Source organism: Hemibagrus wyckioides, linkage group LG03 (assembly GCF_019097595.1).
Source record: "Hemibagrus wyckioides isolate EC202008001 linkage group LG03, SWU_Hwy_1.0, whole genome shotgun sequence".
Lineage (NCBI taxonomy): Eukaryota > Metazoa > Chordata > Actinopteri > Siluriformes > Bagridae > Hemibagrus > Hemibagrus wyckioides.
In genome coordinates, this window is record NC_080712.1 from 18333365 (window position 1) to 18352654 (window position 19290).

At 38.8% G+C, this 19290-nt stretch overlaps 1 protein-coding gene across 1 annotated transcript; it reads right to left on the reverse strand.

Annotated features, from left to right (window-relative positions):
• Positions 1 to 2020: 2020 nt before the first annotated feature.
• rrp12 (ribosomal RNA processing 12 homolog) lies at positions 2021 to 17884 on the reverse strand. The gene is made up of 34 exons (XM_058378877.1): positions 17669 to 17884; positions 17024 to 17244; positions 16834 to 16917; positions 16553 to 16629; positions 15874 to 15979; positions 15091 to 15207; positions 14298 to 14436; positions 13731 to 13858; positions 13533 to 13631; positions 13339 to 13430; positions 13149 to 13260; positions 12111 to 12211; positions 11827 to 11941; positions 11215 to 11357; positions 9988 to 10109; positions 9771 to 9835; positions 9500 to 9662; positions 8820 to 8974; positions 8655 to 8722; positions 8175 to 8268; positions 7926 to 8084; positions 7721 to 7801; positions 7522 to 7627; positions 6159 to 6266; positions 5919 to 6076; positions 4970 to 5061; positions 4707 to 4865; positions 4381 to 4544; positions 4143 to 4253; positions 3385 to 3431; positions 3221 to 3296; positions 3003 to 3070; positions 2537 to 2619; positions 2021 to 2452 (listed from the first exon to the last, which is right to left on the reverse strand). Exons 1-34 carry the CDS (start codon positions 17805 to 17807, stop codon positions 2350 to 2352), a joined length of 3855 nt encoding a protein of 1284 aa, XP_058234860.1. The 5' UTR covers positions 17808 to 17884; the 3' UTR covers positions 2021 to 2349.
• Positions 17885 to 19290: the final 1406 nt, after the last annotated feature.

A 19290-nucleotide genomic window follows, 5' to 3' on the forward strand; every position in this document is an offset into this window, starting at 1 on the left:
TAGTTTTAAAAAATGGCATTTTATGGGATTTTTTTATTTAAAACTTTAATGTATACAATTCAAAACATTATTGATCTGTATTATCTGTAAAACGCAGCAGCAGTGTTGGGACAGATTTTTCATGTGGGTCTCAGTTAAACTAAAGTCGGCTTTAAAGGAAACACTGACCCCTGCTGGACAAATACTAAAAATACTAAACTGTAATAACTACATTTTACTGTAAATTACTTCACATTTACTGTCCAGTGTCACAGAAATGAGCACGGATTCCCTTCCGAGTCTGGTTCCTCTCAAGGTTTCATCTCTCCTCATATTATGTCTGGGAGTTTTTCCTTGCCATCATCGCCTCATGCTTGCTCATTAGAGATAAAATAGTTACTTAACTTTATATTTTATATATATTTTGTTCTTCTGTTTCTATACTTCTATAAAAGCTGCTTTGAGACAATGTCCATCGTCGTTAAATGTGCGATACAAACATATTAAGTAATATAAAAAAAATATAAAGTTATGTATTATGTGTGTGTATACATACATACATACATATACAGTGAGGGAAAAAATTATTTGATCCCCTGCTGATTTTGTACATTTGCCCACTGACAAAGAAATGATCAGTCTGTAATTTTAATGGTAGGTTTATCTGAACAGTGAGTTCAGATAAATATTAAAATTAATAATTTTAATGAGTGAAATAAGTATTTGATCCCCTATCAATCAGAAAGATTTCTGGCTCCCAGGTGTCTTTTATACAGGTAAGGAGCTGAGATTACAGTAGGAGCACTCTCGGGGAGTGCTCTTAATCTCAGCTCATTACCTGTATGAAAGACACCTGTCCACAGAAGGAAGCAATCAATCAGATTCCAAACTCTCCATCATGGTCAAGACCAAAGAGCTGTCCATGGATGTCAGGGACAAGATTGTAGACCTACACAAGGCTGGAATGAGCTACAAGACCATCGCCAAGCAGCTTGGTGAGAAGGTCACAACAGTTGGTGCGATTATTCCCAAATGGAAGAAACACAAAAGGACTGTCAATCTTCCTCGGTCTGGGGCTCCATGCAAGATCTCACCTCATGGAGTTTCAATGATCATGAGAACGTCGAGGAATCAGCCCAGAATTACACTGGAGGATTTTGTCAATGATCTCAAGGCAGATGGGACCAGAGTCACCAAGAAAACAACTGGTAACACACTACGTGGTGAAAGACTGAAATCCAGTAGCGCCCGCAAGTTCTGCCTGCTAAAGAAAGCACATGTACAGGCTCATCTGAAGTTTGCCAGTGAACATCTGAATTCAGAGGTCATGTGGTCAAATAAGACCAAAATCCAGCTCTTTGGCATCAACTCAACTCGCCGTGTTTGGGGGAGGAGGAATGCTGCCTATGACTCCAAGAAGACCATCCCCACCGTCAAACATGGAGGTGGAAACATTATGCTTTCGGGGTGTTTTTCTGTTAAGGTGACAGGACAACCGCACCGCATCAAAGGGACGATGGACGGGGCCGTGTACCGTTAAATCTTGGATGAGAACCTCCTTCCCTCAGCCAAGGCATTAAAAATGAGTCATGGATGCAAAGGGGAGTGGGCCCAAATTCCTTGAGATGTGAGATGTGTGCAAACCTGGTGGCCAACTACAAGAAATGTCTGACGTCTGTGATTGCCAACAAGGGTTTGCCACCAAGTACTAAGTCATGTTTTGCAAAGGGGTCAAATACTTATTTCACTCAATAAAATGCAAATCAACTTAACTATAACTTTTTTGAAATGTGTTTTTCTGGATTTGTTTTGTTGTTATTCTGTCTCTCACTGTTCAGATAAACCTACCATTAAAATTAGACTGATCATTTCTTTGTCAGTGGGCAAACGTACAACATCTACCCTAAGCTTTTTTTAGTCTTTTTTTTTTTAAACAAAGAAAATGTATAACACTTATTTTGATAATTACTTGTGGGAGGACTAAACGTGTAATTTTTCCTTCGATTCCTGAACAAAAAAAGCACACACAAGCCACTTCTTTCTCAATTTTAGCCATGTTTACTTTCCAACACATAAATACATTTATCTCACAAACCATCTTGTGTAATCCACCCTTTTCCACCATCAAATCAAACACTTAGAGGGAGAGGAGCACACACTGATGAAAAGAACACAATTCATTGAACTCAGTAGTGGAATAACTTCCTTAGTTGCACTAGTGGGATCTGTGCGCAACTTTACACACATTTCTAAGCCAGAAAGCATGATACTGCATGATGAAGTGATCCAATCCGAGCGATAACTTCTGAAGTCCATAAACAAAACTGTCCATTCAGATTTAAAAATATTGCATGTTTAGAAATATATGCGTCAGGCTCTCTTCTTATTTTTCTGCATTCTCTTTCCAGACAGCGCTCCCTTCTTCGCTCCTCTGACCATCCCCTTGAACTGACCCTGCAGTTTAGCCTTTTTCCTGTGTACACAAGATCACTGGATCAGACTGAGTGAATCACAAATTATCGGTAATACATGTTCAAAAACTTCACAGCTTCATTACCTGCGGTTGAGCTGAGACTTCTTAAGAGGGATGTAGGCGTATGGGTCATGCTTCCCCTTCTTCTTAATGTCACCTTTTCCTTTCTGCATTGAAAACATGATTATTAGCGACTTAGTGCTAGATACATAGTGGTTATGATGCAACTTAAAGGAAAAAAAAAAACACAATGGGTTGTGCTGCAACAGGAAAATAATCAGTGATGGGGTGATGTGATTCAGCCCAAAGTGAAGCAATTATTGGTGAGGTTTATTGGTTTGACAGTCATAAAAATAGAATTAAAAAAAAAAAGTTAGGATTAAATTAACAAAATATAAATTCTCTCACCATTTATTTCTCTCTTTTTTAACCCAGACAAGCTTGTCATTTTAACATCAAACCCCCTGTCCTGAAGAGGTTCCTATATTATATCACTATAATTGTATCAATTATATTGTTTCAATTGTTGGACTATTAGATCCAACTTTACCTTAGCTTTGTAATCAGCTCCTGACTCCTCTCTTCCTCCCAGAGGTCTGTGAATGCCACTGCCACCAGCTGAGTTCAAATTTTAAGAAAAATATAGTAGTTACTAAATTATAGAAAAAAACCCTGAATTTTAAACAATGCTGCTGAATGCAGAGAAGTACTCTTCCAACATGGACATTTTTCCTTCACTAATTTGCTCACAGATAAAATGTGACATACCTTTATATTTCATTTGTGGCTCAATCTCCATGTCATCATCCAGATCATTTTCAATTTTCCTCTTCTGGCTCTTTTTCTGCTTATAAGAAAGAGTCCAAAATTGTTTAATGTTCATTTGCTTGGACATATGCAACACCGTGTTAAAATGATCACCAACTACTCACCGTTTTCACTCCAGCCTCTTTCAGGATGTCATCGATTTCTTTGTCATCTGAAAAAGACATTGAAGAGCACAATTCAGCTCACTGTACTGTTCAGATATAGCCATTAAACAGCTTTCTAGATGTAAATCTATAGAACCCTAACAAGCAGAAGAGTACAGTATCATACAGCGAGAACACAAGCATAGGATGTATTACAAACAGTGCTAGCAAAATAAATAAGCATTTTGTTTACTTCCTGTGAACAAGGTAGTAGTTTTCACACACAGTTTTAATCGTATAATGGATATTTGGAGAAAACAAAAGTAATCTGCACAGTTTGCAAAGCTGAATTTAATTACCACAGAAGGAATTCGTCCTTGACATGTCACATATCTAAAAGCAAAACACCCTTGTGAAATGATCTCAGTGAGACAATCTGAATTACAGGATTGCGGATCTCATGGGTAAATAATGAAACCTCTAACTGAGAAAGCAACCAACACTTTGGCTTATTCAGATAGTTGATGGTAACTATGTGATTGTTTTAGTTTTTTAATCAATCGACAGCACTAATTAAAAATATCTACGATGTTAGGTATGGGTATATTGTGGAAGCATGAGATGAGCGGTAGCCAGGTTTTAATCAATCACAGCAGCAGGTGTTAGGGGAGACACGTTTCTGAAGCAGTGGTTCTTAAACCAGTCCCCTCATGGACTCAAACAACACAGGAAAACAAGCCAAGATTCAGTCCAAAAACAAATCAAACCGCAAGACTTGCCATTAGATCCATCATCTTCCTCATCGTCGTCTTTAATGATCAATCTCCCGTCTGATGTCACCTTGAAGCCATGATCAGACTTAGGCGTCTTCTTCAAGTCAGGGTTGGTGGCTACACAAAAAAGAGAGACAAATGTTTAAAGGAAATACAACTAAATGACATAAAACCAGATAGACATCTATTAATATTATTGTTTATTTCTTCTTTAGAAAAATATATTTAAATAAAAAAATCTTACAGAGAACTCTCTGTGCTGCTTTAGGATCAAGGAAGTTGAGTGGTTCATCAGATACTCCTTCTTTCAGCCAGGCCTGCGCTTTTTGTTTAACTGGCTTCTTTTGGCCTTTTTTAGGTTTCTCATCCTCCGAGTCAGAGTCTGTCTCTGCCAGGATGTCCTCGATACTGAGAGCACAATGGAAAAGGATGTTAGTTTTATCCCTTCCTATCTCTCTTTAATCTCTTCTCTAAACTCCAACAGTATATTTGGTGTCTGAACATTTTCCATTCCTGTCACTGTGCACGTTCACACCTAAACAGGCAATGTGTAATAAAAAGTGTGAACACCTGTCGGTCTTGGCTTTAGGAAGGTTTTCCTCGCTCTCAGAACCGTCCTCTTCAGCCTTGTTCAGCAGTTTGCGTCTCTTTGTTCGGGCTTCCACTTTACGGATGTTTGCCAGCACTTTGTGAAATTCCACAGGCAGCATACTCTTGACCAGCTCGAAGCTGAGCACACAGAGATAAACATGGAAAGAACACTTCTGTTAGATCTACATGTCAGCAGAAAATGACATGTAGATGTGCTGTAAAAGGATTGTAATCAAACCTACCCAAACTTGCGGATTAATTTTGTGAAAATGTTTTTCAGCTTTGTCCTGCAGTGTCTTCTCATATCATCTTTCATACTGCTGATGCCCTCCATCTGAGAGAGGAAAAAACATAGATGTACAAATGATGTTACTTGACCCAGATATCTTAATCGCTTTTCACACTGCATTTAATCCAGATATCGTTGATCTAAATCCTGTGTTTAATGCGGGGTAAAGGAACATTTCACATGTATAAATTAGAAGCGAGGTTAGCACCGCTTGTTACCCAGGGTTATGAAACCGTCCTCTGAAAACCCTGTATTACAGTGCCAAATGTGTACAGTGTGAGATCATATGGTGTTAGAGCATTACAGCCTGATGCTTAGCAACAGACATCCAATCAGAAATTGAACACCAAGTGTCTCATATCACATATCATGAAAATCTGGACATATAAACACACAGTAACATCAGGTGGCAGAACACTGGACATCACGGATGTGCACACCTTAGAGAAAGGGAAACGTGACAAAATTAGCTGGAGTTGGATATCAGCGAGCACCTAGTAAACAATGCAACAAACTTATAATGATTCAATTCTTTGAAAGATATACACAAATATACAATAGCTCATCTGCACAGAAGAGCAGAGTTGTCCTTTTTTTGCTCACTGTTGTGAACGTGTCAGACAAGCCGTTATTTAAAACAGTCGGTTATTTGACACCACAAATATACAAATAAGAAGGTTAACCCACGGTTTAGGAATGTCCAGTGTGAAACATCAGATTAAGATTAAGTTTAAACAGTGTGAAACATGAAGCAAGATAATCCAGATTTTAGTTTATCTAGGAATTACAATTAGCCAGGGGTAACTATTTCAAGTGTGAAAAACCCTTTAGAGTAAAACGAGCATTTAGACAGAAGAGAGTATAGATTGAGACTCCATACAGTATTTGGCTTTTATACTTACAATAACAGACACCTGACTAGTTAGAACTTTTACATCCAGGATGAAGAGGATGACTTTGATGAAGGCTAGAGACGCCTTGACGATCTCCCGTGTCCTGCAGGTCAGCAGCAAGCAGACATTGTGCAGGAGCTGCTCCAGTGGTGATACGTCTAAAGAGTCTAAAATGAAATTATTGTTTTAACCAGGCATTTATACACACACTCCTCTTAAATATATGCTTTAAATCACAATGTTGGTTACCTTTGTACTGAAACACAAGTCTGGTAAGGGCCAGTACAGTACAGGTGATCATTGTGACTGATCCTGTGAGACCGATGTACACATGGCTCAAGTACTCATTCAGGGCATCTGAAAACAGACAGGGATTTCAGATTTTTTGATCATCACAATATAAACAGTCAAACTAACTCCAGTCACTGCATCCCTTTGAGCTGCTCACACATCATCGAGTGCTTATTCACCAATTTTGTATATACTGACAGGTAGACAAGAATTAGGCTCCCCACCAAAATGTACCACAACACAACCTTCTTAACAGGAGCACATAACTCTAGACCAGATATTGAAAAATTATTTAAGCTATTAACGACTCCTGAATTGGTCAAGTAACAGGAACTGACGTAATGTTCACATGGAAAATCAATGAGGCTATTACATTCCAAACCACAATAGGGAAGGCCACACACTGACACTCAAAATCAACCAAATATCTGAAAAAACAAAATCAAATATCCATAAACTCTATGTATTAATCCAGGTATACAATCCAAAAACTATGGTTTGTACACAAATGCAATTTAAGACCAGACCGGGAACAACAATACACTTTAATATAAACTCATATTTTCAGGTATTTGGAAAAATAAATGAATAGCATGTTCACTCTAAACATCAATATAATGCAAGTTACTATAACACATTGTCCTAACAGCAGCTGTAGCTCCACAACAACAACCACCAATCACTACAACAGCAACAACAGGTGATGAACCTTTATTAATATGCATTACGATACTGCCCAGACAGCAGGGAAGAACCACCTAACTGATGTGTGTCACTGCCCTGGCCAGAAAAACGTAAACATTGCCAGACTGTGTGATTATTGTTCAGCAATCACAATAAACAGTAGAATTCTCTTCCAGGGACAGATTCACAAGACATTTCTGCCTAAAAACAAGTGTAAACATACATGGGTCTTTACCAGTTAAGACAGATCCTAAGAACAGGATTGAACAAGACTTCAGAGGAAGCATGTGTTTGCCTTCACCCTGCCTCATTAGTAGCAGTCATATGACCGGGGAGACCTGGCTGGTGCGTGGGAATTGGCAGATAACCAACTTGAAGAAATTGGGATAAAACATTACCAGAAAGGAGACCAGTGCTATTTATAGAGTTCTGCTATAGAGAACTTTATTTACAAAAGATTGCATCAGTGCATCAACATGGACCCTCCATGGAATGGGAAATAAATATTTACTCAAAGCATTACATTTTGATCTGTAGATCAAACACTATCCAGTGATTGCTACTTTTATTTAAACTGATCTGTATCACTTTTATTATAAATCACTTTGCAGAAAACTTTTAGCTCAAGCAGTCTTACCTTTGGTATTTCCACAGAAGCGGATAAAGGCGTTGCCGATCTCCACCAAGAGGGAGTAGGCATTTTTGCGTGCTCCAACAGAGACTTCTTTCGTGCAAATTATAACCTGATGCAAGACATTAATGGTATTGTGATCATCCTAAAACACAGAACTAGACTAGATAAAAAATAAAAAGACTCTGCAGTGTGTGTAAGCTACCTCAGGGAGAAGTGTAGTGATGAAGTCTTTGTGTTCTTCATTCAACTGCTTCACAATGTGAATAAGGCACTTCAGTCTGGGCTGCAGATCAAAAGGAAAAGAAAAAAAAAAAAATCAGAATAATATGTAATAAGCGTGTGTGTTTGTGTGTATCAGCACTGTCCAGCTAAACTTTCAGACAGTGATGTCCCTCTACAGCTCTTACTCGTTTCGCAGGTGAAGATGCACTCTTCAGATTGTCCAGAAGAACCATCTTGAGTTGTTCCAGGTTAGCCAAGACGAAACGCTTGCATGGCTCTCTCTCTCCTCCGCACATCTCCTCCAACACCCGGTATGCTTTCTTTTGAATACCAGAGTCCTTACTCTGAGAAAGCAGCCACAGACGCAGACAAAAACATTAGCGGCAGTGAAATTTACACAACATGGCTTTAAACCGAATGTTTGTGAGTCATACCTCCAAGTAGGGTTTGATTTGTTCGTATGTTTGTGCCATAGCCTCCTCATCCACAAAGGCAGACATTACTACTACTAAATCCATCACAGTAAGTCTGGGGAAAAATGAATAGCAATCAGATACAACAGCTGCCCACTGAACGGTGTGTAGATGCATCAAATTATTCAATTAGATTATCATTTTCTAAAACTTAGATTGAAAATGTAAAATTTTCATATAATTCAAATATTCTTTTGAACGGCTTTTTCATAATGGTTTCTAAAGGCTCTGATGCAATGCCACAATCAGAATAAAAGACCTTTAAATGTCTGTTTTATTTTGGGGAAAATGTGCAATGTATTCATAAGATTTAGATAAGATTCATTGTCCTACTCAGGAATTCTTTGAAAGCACAATAAAATCCAGACTGGCATTAAAACAGTGTTTGGATGGAGTCTGTTTGATGCTGTGTGTGGAATGTGAAATTTATGGATTATTTACCGTGTAAACTCTGAGCTGTCTGGGCTGCTGAGCCTCTCCATGGCTTTTTGCAGAAATGAGCCTACCATCTAAAAATACACAGTGTTATTAAACCAGCTTGCCAATTAGATTCCTTACCATTCATTAGAATATCTGCAATAACTATGGGTTAATAAAATGAGCTACCTTGGGATCAGTGATCGTCAAGTAAGCTCTGATGGTGTCGATCACAGCCAGCCTGGACGGGTCGCTTTCTCCAGGTGCTAGCTGCTGTGTGTGCACGTTGAACAGGATGGGCAAAAAGTTCTTAGCAAAGCGACCCACTTCTGCCTTCTCCTCCTCTGCAGCAAAGGACAAACAAAACTCATTAGTACTGTGTAGGGTGGAAGGGTATAGAGGAGCACACCTAAAGCCCAATATTCACTCACATTAGTTAAGTAGACATGTGTAAGAATCATTACAAAAGACAGTAAATATATTGCAAGTGGTATAAACAGTCACTTAGGGCTATTGTGCCATAGGTATATTCAGTACAGCAAGCCCACATTAGGGGGTATGCCTCAGTTTGGGCAAGTTAGATGACATCCAGAAGTTCAGGAATATCCCATTACTGATACAACATTAGCAGAAATTGTTGTTCCTCTCATTTGCTTTGTTGTATTTAATATTGTATTAGACAGTTTCCTGTTTTTATAGAGACATGAGAATGAGGCTTGAAAGGGCTTGGCATGAATAATAAAAAGAGTTCAAGGAAATAAACTGCTTTTTTTTTTTTAAAGAATAAAATCACCTCGGGATAATGGGGTCAGGTGTATATGTACATATATAAAAATTAGTGTATGATGAACAGCCACATAGTTGCTGACCTGTGTCACAGCTCTTGTTGATGAGTGCACGCAGGGCTTGGTAGATGCACACGCGAAGATCAGGGCGCTCAGTGATGGCCATACCGAGCGAGCGGGCAATGCCCTTAAACGAGCTGACCACATCAGTGGGCTTAGTGCAGAAGCCAGGAAGCATAGTCCAGATCTGAGTAAGAAAACACAAACACTTAGAAGCTAATAAAAAAAAAAATCCAAGTCACACCTATAAATTCATCTGTGAATCTTAACCAGGTGCATGGATGGACAATGTTACCTGCAACTGTAATGTGTTATATACTTTTGCCACCAGCTTCTGTCCTGCCTTCTCCAGTTCATCCGCTGAAAAAGAAAAACCATCAGAGCTGGAAAGCCTTCTACCTGAACTGATACACTTTAAATGCATTTATTGCCTTTGTAACTCATATAAAGTGCAACATAATGTTTGTTTCCTCATCTAAACGTGTGTACACACTCTTAAGGGAAGTACTAACCTCTCTGTTTTAGTGTAGATGCCAGGGGATGGAAGTAAGAGATGAAGTATGCCAGCTGGGTGTTCTTTACATTGTCTCTGATAACTGGGATAAGCCAGCTGCGTGGGAACTCCAAGTCATCGCTAAAAGAGGAAACATAAATAAATAAATCACTCAGGGCAATAAGACCACCACACTACCTTACTACAAACATTGTTAAAGCAGGGAACTAGTACAGTAACAGAGGAAACGATTAAACAGGGATAAACTCAGTTTTTGCTATGTAATAATACAGTAAATATATGACGCAGTAACAGGTAAGTTAAGGGTTACAACACATCCTGAAGTTCCTATTTTTTTTTTTTTTTTTTACTTTTTTTTCCCCCAACTTTATATTTTAAACAACCTGCTATACCCTTCTGTGTTCATGTTTTCTAGTTCACTGAGCAGCAGCATTGTTATTTATATTATTATTATTATTATTAAATAATAATAAGCAACAATATAATGGTGATTGCATCCTTGTTCATCAACACAAACATCAGACCTACAAAAATAATGTCAAAAGACTGCACTTAAAATGAAAAAATGTTTCTTGATCCTATAACCTCAGCAAGATCCCCAGAGAGAAAGGTTTTGCTCGTGTCTGGTATCCAGTAACTATAGGCCTCAGTTACATTGATGTACAAAGGTAAACAAATAAAAACATATTTAAATAAAAAAATTATTTTATTCTCATAACATTTCTTTAATACTAGGTGCTTCAAGCAGAGACACAGTCCTGAAGTGTCTTACAAAGTATATGACTTTGCATTTGTGGACCTAAAGTCAATCCTTGTGGTGGAGCACAGTGCAGCACAACCCAGGACTCCAAATATTCCTCAGAAAATTCCCAAATCCTCGACCCCGCTGCCTTAACATTTAAATAAACAGCATGTTCAATATAAACAATCTGTTTATGAATGCAGGTTTCCTGTGTAATATTTAAAGAGAATTTTTTTGGTGTTTTATCAGCCTGCTTTCTATGTTGGAAATCGTTAGGAGTGATTGACATTTTAGTTCTGCTGTTTTGTGATTTAAATTTCATTAAATTTAAATATCATTCAAATTAGCAGCACATTTCTTCTAGGTAAATTATGGCCGCGTCATGTATTTTTTTTTTTTATGAATAAACATCCCAGTTCACTCGGATATCTAAAACTGAACAGTACAACATGAGCTGTATGGTGTTTGTCTACAGTGACTCACTCGTTTCCAGTGATGAGGAGTGGGATAGCGTTGAGGACCACCTGTGGACCCATGCTCTCCACTGCACCCCCTACCGCTAAATCCAACTCGCCACAGAACGGAAACTGTGGCGTTGCACGCAAGTCGCTCAGAGACTGCAGACTCTGCAAAGCAATTTCACACAAACATAATCAGTGCAAATGTGGTTAACGTCAACATACTTTTAGCAGGGAATCAGATAAAGAGAGAGATCCTATTAAAATCACTGATTGGCTACATTCCACGGCAAACCATCAGAAGAACAAGCCTTTGTTTGTCATATATACACCACAGCATAGTGAAATTCTTTTTTTTTTCCCCCACACATATACCAGTTTGTTAGGACACTGGGGTCAGAACGCAGGGTCAGTTGTATCCCTGTTGTGTCCCTGGATCTGAGAGGGTTTAGAGCCTTGCTCAAGAGCCCAACAGTTCAATCCCGGCAGTGCTGGGGTATAACCACCTGATCTTCTGGCCATTAACTGAGAGCCTTCACCACTCAGCAACCACTGCCCCTAATGAATTTATAGCCGATGTCTAACACGTTAATACCCAAACCCAACATTTATAGAATAATAAAGTCAGAGCTCTCACCTTCATCATAACAGGATGAGCCTGTTTCCCTGCAGCTCTGTAGAAGCAGCCAAGGATCTGAAGCACAAAAGGCCATGCAGCATGGAAGCGATAGGACAAGCCTTCCTCCACAATACTGCAACACCACAAAAGAGAGGAAATGTGAGGAAAAACTTTGATCCTCTAAGGACAAGAAAAAGAATAAGGAAAGAGACTTTATAGACAATCTGCATAGAGTATATGTTGAATTTGGGAGACATTTGATAAGAGATATAAAAATACATTTTGAACAAATCCAGACTCACCGGAACATTTTACAGATGTAAAGGCCATTACCAGCAGAAACGTTGGGCAGCACAGGTCCGATCTCTGCCATATGTGGTGCCACACACTCATTGATCAGTGTCTATTCAGAGAATCAACACATTTCAACACTATTCTGCAACGAACAGTAGACAAGTAGATATTGTGCCTGGACTATTATGATTAGTTGGTAGTTGTCCAGGAGGCATAACTAAAGAATTTTTTTTAAGAAATCAATTTACCAGTTGAATACTAAAAAATGTAAAAATTAGATTTGGTTTAAAGTATTTTTAAACTTAAAGCATTTCACACTGGGGCAACACACATCAGTGCTGTAACTACATTGTGCCAATTATTCCAAATTGCCTGTTGCACCACCCACTGGCCAAGCCATTTGACTGAATGTAGTTTTTTTTTTTTCCTAGCGGGATTATTTTGTTTGCATGAATATGATGATCTACCTTTTTTTAGAAATCAGGCATTTGAGTGAAAAAGCCAGGCCAAAAGCATTATAAACTCTCCTGCTAGGAATCACCTTACATAAACAAACAAATATATGTTAAAATCTTATGTGCAACTCAAAAACTGAACAACTGCCTGACAAATAGTATAACTTAGAAACTTAAATAATTTTATTTGTTCACTAGAGAATTAACATAATGTACCCATCTCCTCGCTGAGAAATTTTTAATGTAGACAATTTATTACTTCTGTAACCTTTATAACTTTTACGTAACTACTATGTAAAGATGAATGACACTATGATCCCAATTTAATTACAAGACCACTGATGCAAAAGAAAAAAAATATTTCCTATGAAAACTAGTAATTCATAGAACACAACTGCTTATCAAAAAAGCACATATGTGGTTCATCTTCAGAGGACCTTAATCGCTGATTCATATTATTAAATATTAACTGAGACAGAATGTAGCCTCATAGGTTGCAACCTCAAACACACAAACACAAATTTAAAAAAAATAAATATAAATACAGCACAATATAGCATGTAGAACCATCCTAAACCATTTCTAACCTACCTTCAGAGTCTGTGTGGCGGCAGAGACAACCTGTGTGTGGGGGGACAGGAGACAGGACATGGAAGCGGAAAAGAGACGAGGAAGGTGACCCAGACTCAAAGAGCTCTGTAAGCTAAAAAACAACAGATTTCAGCTTTTCTTCCCTCACAGCAGGTAAATCCACAAATATAATACTTAATAAAAACCCTACCTGGATAAATGGACATAGGCTTTCTCCATTACGGCAAGCCAGGCAAGCAAAGGCTGCAAGTCGTTTTCACTAGGGATGTACTCATACAAAGCCTAGCATAAAGAACAAGTTCAAACAGTAAGTTGCAGCAATTAAATAAATAAAACCCTGGATGAATATAAATGTGTATGATGCTGCAAGTGTGTTGGATTTACCGTGATGATCTGGGCATTGAGCTCTGCAGACATGGAAGAGGAGCTTGGTTTTCCACTGAAGAGTTTGTGGAAAGTCTGCATTGCACCCGCTGTCACTAACTTAAAACAAAAATAAAAAAAAAATAATAACCTCAACATTTCAGTATAACAGTTTCACTGTATACATGCAAACTACTAAAAACAGTGATGTCTTCTCACCACATGACTCAGGGTCATAACACGAAGAAGAGTCTCACAGCAAGACTTCACTGAGCCGAGAGGAAACGTAGTAATCAGCTCCTTCAAAAGCCCCAGCACATGCAGCGTGGTCGTGTCTTCCTTGCTACCTGTTTGAATTCAAATACAGGAAGGTTAATGTGTAACGGTAGGCAAAACCTAATCAACACCCTGCAAGGTAAATCATCACAAAGTGAATGCATAAACAGACAGACAGACAGACCAACCTTTATGGTCATTGCAAAGTACCAGTACATAGCAACGAAATGCTGTTTAGCATCTAACAGAAATGAAAATAGTAGAAATTGTGCAAATGAACAAGCGCAGATAAATACGTGAATATGTACCTCAATAAATAAGGCTGTCAGAATGTGCATAAAGAAGTATGTGCAAGTTGAATTTACAGCAGATAAAGTGTCAGGTGTAATTATAAATTGTGCAAAAATGTGTGCATTATGTACATTCTATGTACAACAGTAACAGAGATAATATACAGTGTTTCTACAGATAGTATATATAATTATAGTTTATATAAAGATCGCAGCTTACCTCCTGCCTGCTCCATCTCTTTAATGCAGTACTTGGCTGTGGTAATGGCAGCAGGGTGGTGGCTGGGTGCATTATCTCCAAACATGCAGTCACTGCCACGCAGGATTGCACATATACCCTGCTGAGCTGCTTTACGTACCTGCAGCAAATCAGAAATAACGTTAATTTTCTGTGATAGATGGGATGCAAAATGTCAGAAGATTTGTAGCCAATGAGATGAAACTATTTGGGATAGGGCTGGGCGATACAGACCTACTCATAGAATGATACCTACTTATTCAGGAGGCAATCAGACTATTATCTAATCAACCAATCATGTGGCAGCAGTACAGTGAATAAAATCAAGCAAATAACAAAGAGACAGTAGCTTCAGGTATTATTCACATCAACCATCAGAATGGGGAAAAAGTGCAATATCAGTGATTTTTGACCATGTTGTGATAGTTGGTGTCAGACGGGCTGGTGTGAGTATTTATATCTCCTGATGTCCTGGACCTTTACACAGGAGTCTGTAGAGATTACGCAAAATTGACGACAGAGAATGTCCAGAACTATTCAAGCTGATAGAAAGGCTAAAGTAGCAGTACAGTAAACTGTACCACTCTGTACAACTGTGGTGCCCAGAAAAGCATCTCAGAATGCACTTGAGATAACCTGGGATGCATCATATCCCCGTTTCTTTAGCTAGCCACTTATTTATTTGTTTTTGTTTGTTTTTGGTGGAGGCAAGCATTATTGTGAACAGCATCATTTAAAAATTCAGTGGAAATGTTTGAGGCTCTGAAATACTGACCTTTGGTTTGGAGTGCACAGTGAAGCTGAGTAAGCCGTGATACACCTGCAGGGTGGAGGGATAACTCCACACAGAGAGATCCTGCTTCCTCAGCAAAGTAGCCAGGCATGACAAGATCTGTAAGGAGTCATCATTTTTGTCATTAATATGATTAGAAAGAAAAAAAAAACAAATGTAGGATAAAATGAGAACATTTTCAATGTGTGTAACATGGAAATACACACCATTTTCTCTCTTTCTGATTTTGTTCAAAGCTTTGTGATTAAAAATAAATCTGAACTCTGTTTAAGCTAACAGCAATTCAGATAGGTTACTGCATTACTCACACTATAACTCAAAATACTAATCTATTTTGTTCCAGCAAATCTTGGGGAAAAAAGCAAATTCAAAAAACATTGTCAGAACATTGTTATACAAAGCTAGCTGATTGCTCTGCATTTGCATATTACAAAAGTCACTTCGCATTTAGTTTTGTTTCCATCAAAATCGATTAGAGAGAACAAACCTGAAGCATCACACTTATATTACTGTAGCATTCAGTTTATTAAGACATCAGTCAATCATCTTTTAATGCTAATTAAGTGTGTTAATATAAAATTAATCTTTAAATCCTTTTCATATTTCTCAATGGCAAAGATAACCCTCTTTATTACTCCATTTCTTTTAAACAGTTCCTATAAATACAAAAGTATGTATGTATATTTGCACGTTGGAAATACAAATACTGTATCTAGTGTTTTGGACTAGATACAGAATGCAGAATGTAAGAAATATTGCACATACCCATCGAACACAGGACACACAGTCAGCAGTGGCTTGTTTTGACATGACATCCATGAAGGCCTTTGCTGTGTCTGAGAATTTCTTTATCAACACTGGTGTAGGCACCCTATACAGTCAGAGTACATGTTAAGTGTTTTTACAGTAAGTTCTGTCTATAACAATTAAATAAGCTAGTATAGACTTATATAGGCAGAGTAATAAATTATGAAGATGGCTATTATTCAAGATAGTTCCCTCGTTCTTCACCAGAAAGAGTCTCAGAAGATTCAGGATGGTTTGTATCAGTCAAACAGCACTATACTGGACTGTTTCTTAATCCCACTCTGACTAATCCTGCTAGAAATCTGACCAATTGCTTCTGATATGTTTTCAAACAAATTAGCTAAGTACTATTTTAAAAACATATAAGCAAGTTAATACCTTAAAAAACAGCAAAGCACCATAAACGGTACTAAAAATAAAAAATATATAAATGAACATGTTAAATTGAATGTGCAGCCCTGAACAAGTTCCCAATACACCCCCCATGTTAAATCATGACATTCCAGCAATATTTTTTGTTCGGGTTTTGCAGGATCTTCTTCCCTATGCACACCTCTACTCTGCTGTAACTGAAACTGCGATTATGTTTCATTATACAGTTTATATGGATGAACTGAATGTGAGAATGACAACACACCTTTTCATAACAAGGTTGAGTAGGTAAGCTACAGCCGCCAGCGATTCACTGCTCTCCACTGCCTCAAGGGTCGTCATCTGATATAAGAAGGTTTTGGCCAGTTTACAAACTTGACAGCATCAAGAACTATTTGCAAAATCAATTTACTAAAAGTTATGTTAAAACGAAGACATAAATCAATTAATGTGTAAGTGTGTCTTATAGCACGTTATTGCAAAACATCCTGTATTCTGTTTTATGTGAGACTGTTTGTATATGATGCGTGTGTATTTGAAACCCACCAAAGCAGCAAAGTATTCTGTCTCCGTCTCCTTTCCTCCTTGAGAGCGAATCACTTCTGTAACAGCAGCCAGTACAGCACAGATCTGTAAAACATACAGCATGTATTTTAATGTAGTGCATTAAACTGGTAGTCAGCGAAAACAGATCAAACTCCAAAAAAAAAAAAATGAATTAATTGCTGACGCTAACCTCTTTGTGTGCAGCAGAGTTGGACTCCCAGTATCGCTGAACTTTTCTAAAAGTCAGATTAGAGCAATCAGACAGTCCACTCAGAAATGTGCCTGATGTTCTCTCAGTCAGGGCTGCAGTCTCCTCCATGGTATCCTCCAAGCCATCTTTCTTTCTCTCCAGAGAACCCACCTGAAGCTCATTATGCAGTTTCAAAGCATCAACCGTAAGATCACTTTTTTCTGTGGGGTAAAATAAAATTAACAGTATGAGATGCATAATCCCAGATTATATTTTTCTGTAACAGAAACATGGAAGAGCATGCATATTTACATACGTTCTGTGTCTATACATTACATGTAACTTTATACACACAGAAGTGAAATGTGAGGCAAAATGTAACCAATCGTGTTTAGAACACATTCAATGTAACAGGGCTTTGCATATTTCAAATGATATACTTTGAATGGATAGTTTCCAAATTTATCACCGTGACCTAACTTGCAACTTTACATCAAATTATTTCTTAACTGTCAAACGAAACACTTGGTTAAATGTTTAGAAGTGAACATTAAGCAGACTGTCTGTTTGATTTGAATTAACATTACCCACGTGTACACGGAGCTGCCCATTTAACTGCGTAAACACATCTTAGCTAACTTTTACCTATCGGCCGACTGAAAAATCGGCTTCTAGCAGCTTGTCGATAGCGACTCGTCTGTGGGTTTGAATCGCTGCTACGTCCTTTCTTCCATCGCTTTAATTTCTGGGCCGTTCCGGACCGAAGTTTACCGGATTTCACCATTTTGGACAGAGAAGTGATCCTTGAACTGCTCAGCCACGCTTTCTCCCTGGCCTGCACGTCGCACCGTAGATATCGTCATCATAATGCGCCGCTCTAGCGCTGCAGTCAGTGGTTGTCAGTTTGAGTCCACTGCAGTGCGCAGTGTTAATACTAGCACTAACAAAATATATCATTTTTGGTTTCAAATACAGTATAGACCTTTTAAAATCACTGTATGGGATGCAGGAATATATAAACTATAATGACACATTTTTAAAATTTAGAATAGACTTTAATCTATCTATCTATCTATCTATCTATCTATCTATCTATCTATCTATCTATCTATCTATCTATCTACACTATATTGCCAAAAGTATTCGCTCACCCATCCAAATAATCAGAATCAGGTGTTCCAATCACTTCCATGGCCACAGGTGTATAAAATCAAGCACCTAGGCATGCAGACTGTTTTTACAAACATTTGTGAAAGAATGGGTCACTCTCAGGACCTCAGTGAATTCCAGCATGGAACTGAGATAGGATGCCACCTGTGCAACAAATCCAGTTGTGAAATTTCCTCGCTCCTAAATATTCCACAGTCAACTGTCAGCTGTATTATAAGAACGTGGAAGTGTTTGGGAACGACAGCAACTCAGCCACGAAGTGGTAGGCCACGTAAACTGACAGAGCGGGGTCAGCGGATGCTGAGGCGCATAGTGCGAAGAGGTCTCCAACTTTCTGCAGAGTCAATCGCTACAGACCTCCAAACTTCATGTGGCCTTCAGATTAGCTCAAGAACAGTGCGCAGAGAGCTTCATGGAATGGGTTTCCATGGCCGAGCAGCTGCATCCAAGCCATACATCACCAAGTGCAATGCAAAGCGTCGGATGCAGTGGTGTAAAGCACGCCGCCACTGGACTCTAGAGCACTGGAGACGCATTCTCTGGAGTGACGAATCGCGCTTCTCCATCTGGCAATCTGATGGACGAGTCTGGGTTTGGCGGTTGCCAGGAGAACGGTACTTGTCTGACTGCATTGTGCCAAGTGTAAAGTTTGGTGGAGGGGGGATTATGGTGTGGGGTTGTTTTTCAGGAGCTGGGCTTGGCCCCTTAGTTCCAGTGAAAGGAACTCTGAATGCTTCAGCATACCAAGACATTTTGGACAATTCCATGCTCCCACCTTTGTGGGAACAGTTTGGAGCTGGCCCCTTCCTCTTCCAACATGACTGTGCATCAGTGCACAAAGCAAGGTCCATAAAGACATGGATGACAGAGTCTGGTGTGGATGAACTTGACTGGCCTGCACAGAGTCCTGACCTCAACCCGATAGAACACCTTTGGGATGAATTAGAGCGGAGACTGAGAGCCAGGCTTTCTCGTCCAACATCAGTGTGTGACCTCACAAATGCGCTTCTGGAAGAATGGTCAAAAATTCCCATAAACACACTCCTAAACCTTGTGGACAGCCTTCCCAGAAGAAGCTGTTATAGCTGCAAAGGGTG